Source organism: Callithrix jacchus, chromosome 10 (genome assembly GCF_049354715.1).
Source record: "Callithrix jacchus isolate 240 chromosome 10, calJac240_pri, whole genome shotgun sequence".
NCBI lineage: Eukaryota > Metazoa > Chordata > Mammalia > Primates > Cebidae > Callithrix > Callithrix jacchus.
Genome location: NC_133511.1, coordinates 124,480,893 through 124,493,082, shown reverse-complemented (window position 1 = coordinate 124,493,082; position 12,190 = coordinate 124,480,893). Strand labels below are relative to the sequence as shown.

Sequence of the window (12,190 nt, the reverse complement as noted above, 5' to 3'; positions counted from 1 at the left end):
TCCTCAGGCTGGGGTGCAGTGGCACCACCTCGGCCCACTGCAATCTCCACCTCCCAGGCTCGAGTGATTCTCCTGCCTCAGCCTCCTGAGTAGCTGGGATTACAGGCGTGCGCCACCATGCCCAGCTAATTTTTGTATTTTTAGTAGAAAAAGGGTTTTGCCATGTTGGCCAGGCTGATCTTGAACTCCTGACCTCGTGATCCACCTGCCTTCGCCTCCTGAAGTGTTGGGATTACAGGTGTGAGCCTCCATGCCCGGCCAGACTCTATGTCTTGTCTTGTCTTTTATTTTTTTTTTTAAGGCAGGGTTTCACCATATTGGTCAGTCTGGTCTCGAACTCCTGACCTCAGGTGATCCACCCACCTTGGCCTCCCAAAGTGCTGAGATTACAGGCATGAGCCACGACGCCCAGCCGTCTTTTTTTTTTTTTTTTCGAGATAGAGTCTTGGTCTGTTTCCCAGGCTGGAGTGCAATAGCGTGATCGCTGATCACCACAACCTCTGCCTCCTGGGTTCCAGCAATTCTCCTGCCTCAGCCTCCCAAGTAGCTGGGACTAAAAGTGTGCACCACCACGCCCAGCTAATTTTTGTATTTTTAGTAGAGATAGGGTTTCACCATGTTGGCCAGCATGGTCAAGCTCTTGACCTTGTGATCTGCCCTCCTTGGCCCCCCAAAGTACTGGGATTACAGGTGTGAGCCACTGTGCCCACCCCCACTATCTCTTTAAAAAAAAAATCTGCTCTACTCATCAACACCACATCCTCAGTTGAAGCTACAGTCTCTCCAAGATACACATACTCACACCCAAGCCCACCCACCCAAATAGCCACAGAAGGGTACACCAAGAGACCTGGATCACAGCCACGATTTACCCCCAGCACACCCGCTCAGCCCCTCTCCCTGCCTGGCTCAGAGCTCGACACACATTGAGCCCCAGCTGTCCTTGGGAGCCCCTTGGCCTGGGGGAGAGTACTGAGGGGCCCACACACTGTGGGGACAGAGATGGCAGCTGTTGGATGCTTTCTGCAACTATATACAGGGCAGTCTGTGCAGCCATCCTGTCTACCACTGGAAGGGTCGGCAGGGAGGTGAAATGTCTTCTCCAGAGTGCCCCACCCAGCCCACATTCCCCACATAGCTTCCAGGTCCACCTGCAGCCCTCCCTGCACCCGGCCCAGGCTCCAGGAATGAGGTGCAGCCACCCCAGGAGACCCAATCCCTTGCTGCATGGGTGGTCTGAGCTCCCATGGGATCCTACTGTGGGGCCTGGGTGTCATCCAAAGAGCATGAGTTTTGACATTTAACAAGCTCTACAGGCCAGGTGCGGTGGCTCACACCTGTAATCCCAGTACTTTGGGAGGCCGAGGCAGGCAGATCACCTGAGGTCAGGAGTTTGAGACCAGCCTGACTAACTTGGTGAAACCCTGTCTCTACTAAAAATACAAAAAATGAGGCCAGGTGCAGTGGCTCATGCCTGTAATCCCAGCATTTTGGGAGGCCAAGACTGGCGGATCACCTGAAGTCAGGAGTTCGAGACCAGCCTGGCCAACGTGGTGAAATCCCGTCTCTACCAAAAATACAAAAATTAGCCAGATGTGGTGGCAGGCACCTATAATCCCAGCTACTCGGGAGCCTGAGGCAGGAGAATCATATGAACCCACGAGGCGGAGGCTGCAATGAGTTGAGATCGCGCCACTGCACTCCAGCCTAGGGAACAGAGCGAGATTCCATCTCAAAACAAACAAACCAACAAGCTCTGCAGCCCTGGGGACTCAGTTTTCTCTCTTCAAGTGGGGATACAGTGCACACTGAGCCCAGACCTAACACTGCACAGGCAAGGGAGCAATTATGAGACTCAGAGAGGTGGTGTGACTTGCCCAAGGTCACACAGCTGGTGATTGGCAGAGCTGGGATCTTCTGCCAGAATGCGTGCGTGCATGCACAGAGAGCTGTGTGGTTCTGTGCCCACTTTCAGGCCACCCTGGCTGGTCCCCACTGCACTGGATACAGGGAGGATAGAAGGAGGAAAATCAGAATTGGGCAGCTGCAGCCCCAGCTCAGGACCCTGGGACTTGGGGCAGGCAGGTGGGCAGGGTGGTTCAGCTCTACCCTTGCCAGGAAAGCCTGGACATCACCCCGAGGCAGAGCTGAGCCAGGTAGGGGTGGGGTGAGGAGGGGCAGTGCTTCGGCTGCTGCCCACCTGGACTAACAGTCGTCACTATCATCACCATCATCATGTGCTGGTAGAGCGGTCTTGAAGCTGGGGTGGGGGCATTATTATCCCGTTATCCACAGGAGAAACTGAGGCTCAGAGAAGGAGAAAGGGCTTTTCCCATGTAGGGGATTCCAAGTCTGATACCTCTGGGAGCCTGGAACGCTGTGGGAATTCAGGGAACCTCGAGTGGGTGGCAGAGCAAGACGGAGACCGTGGGTCCCCCCATCCATGGCGGGCACCCATTTGCCCCCCTCATTCCTTTGCATGCCCCCACTCATGTCCACGATGCATGCCCCACTCTGAGGCTGACAGACATCCCAGGGGCCCTCCCAGCATCAGTCCCCACACGCTGAGTGCTCTCAGATGCATCGCTTCCCTTCTCTGAGCCCCTTTCCAGGCAGGTCTCTAGGGCGTTTCTAGGGTCTCTGAGTACGGTTGCGTAGGTTGCTCACTGCACAAAGGCACCTGGGTGAGAGATCCCTCCCCACTCTGTTACACCGTGCACTGTGATGAGGCATGTTGCCTGGAGGAGAGACATATTTCCCCAGCTAGCAAAAAGGTGCTGTGGGGGCCGGTGCAGCCCTGCGGAGGAGGGCCTGTGGGAATGCATTCTTTTGAGGGTTCACACCAGGAGGGCACTGGTTCTGTCCGACCTGTGAGTCAGGGCTCTTGTGCAGAGGACTGATAACGAAACCTACAGCTGGGCTGCCAGAAAACAGTCTCCTGAGTAGGAAAGGCAGTGGCTGAGCCCCAGCTAGAGGGACCCTGCTGGAGACCACCTGCTCCTAGGGTCAGTGTCCAGAGTGAGCCACTGCCACCATGCCCCCGCAGGTTCATGACAGACCCTTGACCCAGGGCTGAGGCTGCTGCACCTTGCTCCCCTGTTCTCCCAGGAGAAGAGCTGAACCTGTGGAGGGTGGGGAGCTCCCAAGTGGACTTCAGGGACAAGTGCCCCCACCCTGGCCACCCTGCCTGCTACAGAGCCTGAGATTCCACCAAGAGACTCCCTGTCTACACAGAGCACTCCGGCCAGCTTTGCCTTTCACTGTGGGGCTGGGTGAGGTCCCTGGCCTCACTGATCCTGTGTGTCTCTAACAGGGATATCAGGGGCTACGTGCAGAGAGAGGGCCTGGTGTGCGGGGTGGTTCTTGGAAAGGGTTTTGTAAATTATAGGTAAGGGGGTTATTAATAAGTTGTACGCACCCCAATGGGGTGAGGAGGAGTGGGCGGAGGGAGGCTCTGGAGTGCTAACTCAGGAGTCCTGCTGCTGCCTCGTCTACACACTGGAAGGCTGGTGCAGCATTGGGGATGGGGGAGAAGGGGCAGGAGAATGCACCCCTCCCCAGGGGGCTGCCCAGGGGGGAGCTGCCAGTGGTCGGGGCAGGGGTAAACCTTGGGACTGCTATGAACAGTAAGGCTGTCTGCAAGTTCCTGCTCCTCCTCAGCCTGTTTCCCCCAGAGAAATGACAGATAAGGGTCTAGGCCACCATGATTCCCTCTTCCAGGAACCCAGGGCCTGGCACTTACCACACAGACACAGCCTGTGGCCCTGTCGAAAGAACATTCCAAACCCAGAGTCTGACAGGTGACTCCACTGACACCCACCCGATGGACAGCCCCGGAGCCTGGGCCTGCAGATGCCTCCTGTCCATTAGAGTCCTGCTGTGTTCCCCAGAGAGGGGAGGGCACTTGGGAACCGGCCCCATTGCCCCGGCAATGGCTCAGGTCCTGGGCACCCACGGGGGCAATTAGTGAGTGTAGGATGGGGTTTCCATGGTGGCGGTCCTGAGGGGGCAGACGCGGGGCTCTGGGAGGGGTGAGGGCCGGCGGGACCTTTCTCCTTTGTCCCAGGCACACTGGGCCTTTGTTCTGCCTGGGTCCCTTTGACAGATGTGACCAGGACCATGGGTGCGGGGAGGACTTGGGTTAGAGTCCCCATCCCAGAGAGTCCGGAACCACCCTGGAGGGAGGGAAAGGAGGGCAAAAGACGGGTAGAGCCCCTGGGCTCACCATCCTTGGGGCGCCCCCCTTCTACAGGTGCAAAAGCCATCCCTGTCCCCAGAGGCTGGGGGAGGGACACTTTCAATTGGCTCTTACTACTACTGTAAACACCTAAACACCTTCCCCAGCAGCCAGTGGGCAGCCTCGGTATGTCCCCAGGGTGGGACCATGGCAGGACCAGGAGAGTGCGAAGCTGGGAGGGGGCAGGTGAGAGAGGAGGGGAAGGGGCTGCCTGTTGGAGGTGGGAGGAGGGCATTTTATCCAGCACCATCTGAGGCATCTGTTCAAGATTTTATTCCTGGAGCTCTCTGGGGTCCCTCGGCCCAGCCGACCCCTTCCCCGACTTGTTCAGTGCTGGCTTTGGTACTCGTGAGGGCCTGGCACCAGGATGGCTCCATGGGTCCTCACGTGCCCCACTCTGGGACCCCCCCCATGCTAGTGCCTCACCCAGTATGTACCACAGAGGACCTCCTCCTCCTCCGCCTAGTCCTTGCCAGGAAGGAAGCTGAGCCCCCAGGTCCCAAGAGTAAAGTGCAGGGCTGGGCATCAGCCATCAGGTGATGGAGCCTGGGGGACACTGAGTCCATGGTCCTCTCAGAAGCGGGTGTCCAGGAAGGAGGTGGAGCTTCGTTGGGGCCTGGGGGGTCCCTCGAGGGGGGGGCCTCGGGCCCGAGTCAGGAGCCCATGGAAAGTCTTGCCTCGGGTCTGGGGTTTCCGCCGTGGTGGTCTGGGCTCCTCTGGGGGCTGCACCACGATCCGAGGCACCTCAGGCTTGGCACCTGGTTGCGCCCCTGCCAGCTGCTGGGCCTCGAAGATGGCTTGGGCCCCGGGGAGGCGGGCCTGTGGCCGGGGTGGGGGCCCCGGTGCAGAATCGGGCAGCTGGGCCAGCTGGGCCAGCTGGGCCTTGATTTCCCGCTGCAGGTCCCGCTCCGACAGCACCACGCCGTGAACCTGTGGGGAATTATTGGTGCTGAGTTTGGTCGGCCTCAGGGCAGAAACAGGAAACTGTGAGGTTCCCAGTCCCGGAAGTGGCTGAGGACTGAGGGGCTAACAGGCAGCCTCACTGGGGAGCCATAGACAGCCTCTGAAGGCCTGGGGTTTTCATGTTCTCAGCTGCTCAGGGGACAGGAACTAAGCCCCCATTCTCACTTTGGCTTCCTGCCCTGGGACTCAGTTTCCCCCGTGCAGCAGGGACTGGGCCAGTTCTCGGAGAGGCGGGGGCACCCACCTGAGACATGAAGACCTCCTCCTGCAGCTGCGTTGGGGAGATGGCTCGAAGGGCTCCCAGTGTCTCCAGGAGGCCAGGGCAGGCTCTGCGCTGCTCTGCAGTGCCCAGCGCCAGGCGCACCAGCGTCAGCCCCACACGGAACAGCACTTTGGCACCTGTGGGCCAGGGGCTGGCTCACTCCACAGTTCTGCACCCAAACCTGCTCTCAGCCGTACATCTGCCACTTTCCTGCAGCTCTGCCCTCCCCGGTTCAGGAGCAATAACAGAAGGTGGGGTTACATTTCAGGTGACACAGGCCACTGCACTGGCCAAGTTAGCCTCAAGAGCCACAGATGCTTTGGGGCAGAGTTAATATCTTTCAAATTTGGTTACTGCCACCTCCCATCCCCGCCGCCACCAGAATGAAGGTCTTGATCACTTGATTCTCAGATGCCAGATCCACGTCTAGAGCCAGTGAGCGCCTGGCAGGTGCCTGTGAGCTCCAGGGAGAAGCACCTTCTCCCCTCCCTCAGCCCATCAAGCTTCCATGTGCTGTGATCACCCAGCTCCTGCCCCAGGCAGCATCCAGGTGACAGGTGATGTGCCACCAGGCACAGGGCCATCATCTTCAGCACACCAAAAGGGAACCCCAGAGCTGGTGAGCTAGTTCCCCACCCACACCTCAATGCTCCCGCCCCCACCAAGCCACCAGCTTCCTTCCAGGAGCCGGGGGCTACTGGTGAGTTCACACCAAGCCCTCCCTGGGCCCCAGCTTGCTCATCTCCACAAGGAACAGGGAAAGGTGAGGTGATGCCCTTTAAGACCTTTCCAGCTTGGATCTGTGACCCTCTGATTCTAGAAAGACCTAGGCAGAACTGCTCTCCCCTAAGCCAGGAGCATAGCGCTCCCCACACATGTGACCTTGGGCTAGTCCTGAAGCCTCAAAATCCCTTCCTGGCAGCCTCTGATCTGAGAAGAGCCACCAGGGCACCAGCCAGGCTGAGTGAGGACCGTGACCGTCGAGGAACAATCACTACTCATGCTATTGTCCTTCTGATAAGGGATCCTGTGCAGGGTTTTCCTGTAGGTGGACGGGTCATGCCCTGCCCAGCTCTGCCCAGCCCTGTTCCAGGAGTGACCACAAGGATAGCGACTTGGACGTCTGTTGCCAGAACTCGGCAATGGTCCTCCCACTGGGTGGAGGGCAGGAAGCCAGCTGAGCACCCGAATGACACTTAGTATGCATGCTGACTGATTTCTGCCACGTTTTTTTAAGGTGCAACCTCCAGACCTCACATATAGAGCAGAATGCAGGGGCCGGGCACGGTGACTTAACGCCTGTAATCCCAGCACTTTGGGAGACTGAGGCAGGTAGTTCATGAGGCCAAGAGATCGAGACTATCTTGGCCAACATGGTGAAACCCCATCTCTACTAAAAATACAAAAATTAGCTGAGCATGGTGGCATGCACTTGTAGTCCCAGCTACTCAGGAGGCTGAGGCAGGAGAATCTCTTGAACCCAGGAGGTGGAGGATGCAGTGAACAGAGATCGCACCACTGCACTCCAGCCTGGTGACAGAGCAAGACTCCATCTCAAAAAAAAAAAAAAAAAGAACAGAATGCAGGTGGGTTGCTGATGGAGGTATTGAGGCGGAGTCTGAAAGACACAGGTAGTCCAGCTTGGCTCTGCCCTGACTCCCCACCCGCTCTTGGCCTGGCCTCCAGCATCCCCCTCTCTGGCTTCACAGCTCCAAGCCCTCTCTCCTGCATTGACTGTAGCCTGGCCCCTGGGGACAGTGGCTTTCCTGGCCCCAGGCCTCTACAGAGACCCCTGTGAGTCCTCCCCCTGCACAGAGCAGCCAGCAGCAGCTGAAATGCAGCCGTCACCCTGCACTCCCCTGACACTCCCTGTCATATCCCTCGTTTTATTTTCTTCATGGCACTTCTGACAATCTATAAATATCTTGTGAATTTGGTTACTGTCGCCACCCACCCCCACCCCCGCCAGCATGAAGGTCTCAATCACTTGATTCCCAGCTGCAGATCCACGTCTGGAGCCAGTAAGCACCCAGGAGGTGCCTATCCCTGAGCGGCAGAGGCCTCCACGGGCTGTGATCGCCCACTTCCTGCTTCATCTGCCTCCCTGGAAGCCTCCCTGGCCAGCTCAGCACCAGGTGGTGCCTGGGTGATGGGTGATGGGTGATGTATCGCCAGGCACCAGGTCAACAACTTCAGTACACCCAATCCGTGATTCAAGGCCCCAAAAGGGAACCCTGGGGCTGGTGAGCTACCTCCCACCCACACCCCAAGGCTCCTGCCCCAGCCCCTTACTGCCCCACTCACCCTCACTGAGGAAGGCATCCCAGACACGCAGCACTGTGGGGAAGGGCAGGGAGCGGGAGAAGAGGCACAGGAACCACTCCGGCAGGTAGAGCAGGGGTCCGACGCCCACCTGCTGCAGGTGCTTGTGCACGTGCGGGAGCAGCCGCCGCAGCAGAGCCATGAACACCTCGGCGTCCAGCCGCACGGCCTCCTGTGGCATGTCCATCAGCTGGCCAGCACTGTCACTCCCAGAGCCCAGGCTCTGCCTCCCTCAGTCCCCCAACCCCACCCACTCACCAGGGCCCTGCCCCTCCTTCCTCCAGCCCCCATGCCAGCCTCTCACCATGTGGGGCCCGTAGTAGCCAGGGAGGTAGACCTCACAGATTTGCACCAGGCACCAGAAGGCCTCCTGGGGAAGGGGCAGGGCACAGGTCTATGAGTGCCCACCAAGGAAGCCACCGCGAGAGGAAGGCAGGATGGAGGAAGGACTGAAGGGGAGGGCCTGGGCACCACAGTGGGATCAGGGCCATTCAACCTGCTCAGCTCCTGGGAAGCCCTTGCCAAAAGCCCCCTCCTCTGCCCAGGACAGGGCCTGCCAATGGGTTTAGGGTGTTGGAGTCACAGATTTGAGGATGAGAGTTGGGGTTCACTGGCCAAGGTTTTGGAGTATCCCAAAGTTCAAGTCATGGGTTTCTGGGGTCATTGGGGTTGGGGTCACACTCCCTAAGTTCAGAATCAGGAGTTGTGGGGTCAAAGTGATGACATCCAGACTCCCAGGTGACTAGGGTCAAGGCTGAGGTCAAGGTTCCTAGAGTCAAGGTCATTAGGCTGGAAGGTCACTGTGGTTGGCAGTCATGAGGCCCTGGTCACTAGGACAGGGTCTAGGGATCAAGGATCCCAGGTTTCTGAGGCCACAGTTCCTGGGGTTGGGGTTCCCTGGGCCTAGGTCACTAGGGTTCCCAGAGCAAGGTCAAGGTCACTCACCTCTGGGGGCAGGTGCATGAGCAGCACAGCAGCCACAGGCCCCTGGGCCTGGCAGTAGCCCTGCTCCGGTCGATACAGGGTATAGGCCTTGAGCACGTGCAGGAGCCCTTGCTGCCTGTGCCAGAAGACCCCATAAGGGGCCGGTCCTGCAGGCACCCCTTCTCCGCCCTCTGGTGGCCTCTGCCCAGGCCTCAGCCTCCCTGGGCCTTGCTGGGTCCCCTGAGATGCAAAACTGTAAAGCTGGGCTGGGGAAAGTGGGCCAGAGCACTTGGGGCTCGTGGGGCTGAGGGTCCCTGGGCATCACCTGCCTCGTACCCGTGGCCCTGGGGTGACACAAACATCTCGTGCAGGGGGAACTGGCGGTGCAGGTCCCTGCCAATTGTCTCCATCCACTGTGGGTCTCCAGGGGCCTCTGCCAGCTCCTGTGGGTAGCCGGGAAGGTGGGTGTGAGGGTTCGGTGTGGTGCGTGCTCTGGGTAAGGGAGCTGGAGCCCCTGCCCACTCCCTCACCTGATAGGTGCCAGGGTTGTTCTTTTGGCATACATGGGCCCCGCACAACAGGGGCCAGCACCGGGCACGCAGAGCAGATGGGATACCTTTCCGGCACTGCATCTTTACCTGTGGGCGAGGCCGAGGGCTCCGCTAGGCAACCTCCCTAGCTCCCGCTGGCAGGCCCCAGGCACAGCTCATCAGCAGGCAGGGGCCCACTCTGGGTGGCAGGGAGCAAAGGCAGGAGGTGCTGGGACCCAGGGTGGGTACATTTTGCCAAGATGTGGGCCAAGGCAGAGAGGAATGAGCCATGGAGACCAGTGTGGGGCCCCTGTCCTCTCACCTTCTTGTACCTCCGGGACATGGTTTTCTCCCAGTGAGAGGTCATCTCCACCCACTTCATCTCCCGTTGGCGGATGAGGTCTGCAGGGGGGTGGTCCGGCCTGGGGGTGCGTGGCACAGGTATCCAGGAGCTCGGCAGCTGTTACCCAGGGCCCACGCTGCCACCCAGTTGAGCCCAGCTCCTGGCCCCAGGGATCTCTGGGAGCCCTGTGGGATGACCTGTGACCCAGGAGCTGCTAATGCTTGTCAGGGGGACAGGAAAGGATGTGGATCCAATGTGGGCAGAAGCAGGAGACTGAAGAGGTGAGTGGGTGTATGTTGGGGGAGGAGCAGGCTGGCTGTCACGCAGGACAGGGACACAGACAATTCATAGAGGAAGCTGGCTGCCGAGAGCCCTGGATTGGAAGCCCGGAGTCCTGAGTTTGAGTCTGGGTCTGTCTCTGATCCCCTGTGTGACACAAGTTTCTGTATAGATGTGAACTTGTGTTTCTGTCTGCAGCTTGGGGAAAGGGGGAAGGAGGAGGTGTGGGTTCTGGGACTTGGATCTGGGATTCCTGGGCCAGAGGTTTGAAGGGGAAGGATATTCTGCCCCAGCAGTGAGTGAAACCCTCAGGGGTTGGGGGTAAGAGATGTACAGAGGCCTCCCCCTACCCTTCCGACCTTAGGTTCCACCTGGAGCCTGCAGAGGGGTGATACTGGCTGAGTCCCCCTCCCAGTCCCTACCACCAGACCCTCCCAACCTCCCTGAGTTAGGCCTCACTACAGAATTCAGCCCTCCCCCGGCATCCTCTGTCCCAGTATCCCACCATCCCTCACCCTGCCCCCTTACCCTGGCTCTGCTGAGCTGCCCCCAATGAATCCATAGCGGTCGGCCTGGCGATATGGGCCAGGCCCGCTGAGTTCTGAGTCCGACCCCAAAGAGCTGGAGTCATCCTGCAGCCCGGGCGACTGGACCAGATCCTCCCCCAGGGCCTGGGCCATGGTGCCCTCAGCCTTCAATGCCACAGGCAGAGAATGTGGGGAGAACCAGTGTGAGGGACCACTCTGGCCAGGCTGGGGCCTGGCTGCAGGGTCAGAGCTGAGAGGTTTCAGGGTATCTCACCAAGCCCCCTACGTCTCCTCTTTTATGGGGGCGGGGGCTAGGCCCCACACTGACTGGGTCTCTGTCTGGAGACCCAGCCCCAGGCCCAGCCCCTGTCCCCACCAGCCCAGCTCACCTCCGGCAGCACCTCACCTCCTCCTCTCACTTCCTCCTCCTCACACAGCTTTGGCAACCGCTGGGGGCCCCTCCCAAGTGTAGGGAGGTGTCACCCCTTCCTCTCTGACTCTTCCTGCTTGCCCCAGTGCCCCTGAGCTGTGGGCTCCTCCCACCCTCCCCAAGCTACAGGCTTGAGATCCTATGCTGGGTGTGTAGAGCCCAGGCCTGCCTCACCAGGAGGCCACCCACCTCCAGTTTGTTTGTTTGTTATGAGACAAAGTCTTGCTCTTTCGCCTAGGCTGGAGTGCAATGGTGCGATCTCGGCTCACTGCAACCTCCACCTCCCGGGTTCAAGTGATTCTCCTGCCTCAGCCTCCCAAGTAGCTGGAATTACAGGCATGCCACTATGCCTGGCTAATTTTTGTATTTTTTAGTAGAGATGTGTTTTTGCCATGTTGGCCAGGCTAGTCTCAAAATCCTGACCTCAAATAATCTATCTGCTTTAGCCTCCCAAAGTGCTGGGATTACAGGTGTGAGCCACCACGCCTGGCCTTCATGTTTCTTTTTTTGAGAGAGTGTCTCACTGTTACCCCGGCTGGAGTGTAATGGCATGATCTGGGCTCACTGCAGTCTCCACCTCCTGGTCTCAAGAGATCCTCCTGCCTCCCTGGCAGCTGGGACTGCAGGCATGCACCACCATGCCCAGCTAATTTTTTTTTTTAATAAAATGGAACGCTTCACGAATTCATGTGTCATCCTTGTGCAGGGGCCATGCTAATCTTCTCTGTATCGTTCCAATTTTAGTATATGTTCTGCCGAAGTGAGCACAATTTTTTTTTTTTTTTTTTTGATACGTTCTCTCTCTCTGTCACCCAAGCTGGAGTGCAGTGGCGCCATCTCAGCTCACTGCAACCTCTGCCTCCTGGTTCAAGTGATTCTCCTGCCTCAGCCTCCTGAGTAGCTGGAACCACAGGCACGTACCACCATGCCCAGCTAATTTTTTGTATTTTTAGTAGAGACGGGGTTTCACTGTGTTAGCCAGGATGGTCTCAATTTCCTGACCTTGTGATCTGCCTGCCTTAACCTCCCAAAGTGCTGGGCTTACAGGTGTGAGCCACGGTGCCTGGCCAATTTTTGTGTTTTGTGTTGAGACGAGGTTTCGCCATGTTGCCCAGGCTGGGCGCAAGAGATCATTATGCCTCAGCCTCCCAAAGTGCTGGAATTACAGGCCTGAGCCACGATGGCCAGCCCACCTCCAGTTTTGAGGTTACTGGTGTGTAAAGCACCCAACTCAGGGTTCCAACAGTAATTACGGTTCATGTAATGTCTACTCTTTATAATTCTTTTTACGTGCACACCCTGCAATATTACTGTGCTACTCAAAGCTTATTATGGGGCCAGGTGTGATGGCTCAGGCCTGTGATCCCAGCCTG

General features: G+C 58.3%; 1 protein-coding gene and 1 non-coding gene across 8 annotated transcripts; both read right to left on the bottom strand.

The window, feature by feature from the left end:
* Positions 1-4,488: 4,488 nt before the first annotated feature.
* On the bottom strand, positions 4,489-10,804 carry TBC1D10C (TBC1 domain family member 10C). Of its 7 annotated transcripts, none has more exons than XM_054241123.2 (9): positions 10,389-10,804; positions 9,561-9,660; positions 9,239-9,346; positions 9,034-9,151; positions 8,730-8,836; positions 8,089-8,154; positions 7,767-7,956; positions 5,445-5,599; positions 4,489-5,167 (listed from the first exon to the last, which is right to left on the bottom strand). In XM_054241123.2, the coding sequence occupies exons 1-9, from the start codon at positions 10,538-10,540 to the stop codon at positions 4,811-4,813; spliced, it is 1,353 nt and encodes a 450-aa protein (XP_054097098.1). In that variant the 5' UTR covers positions 10,541-10,804; the 3' UTR covers positions 4,489-4,810. The 7 variants fall into 7 exon arrangements, with proteins under 7 accessions (XP_054097098.1, XP_002807422.2, XP_078197691.1 ...); XM_002807376.7 differs by having other exon boundaries at positions 8,730-8,844; positions 9,045-9,151; XM_078341565.1 differs by having other exon boundaries at positions 8,730-8,840; positions 9,045-9,151.
* A 674-nt stretch (positions 10,805-11,478) lies between these two features.
* LOC118145888 (U6 spliceosomal RNA) lies at positions 11,479-11,585 on the bottom strand. Its single transcript, XR_004731375.1, has one exon. It is a non-coding gene; the product is annotated as a U6 spliceosomal RNA (small nuclear RNA).
* Positions 11,586-12,190: the final 605 nt, after the last annotated feature.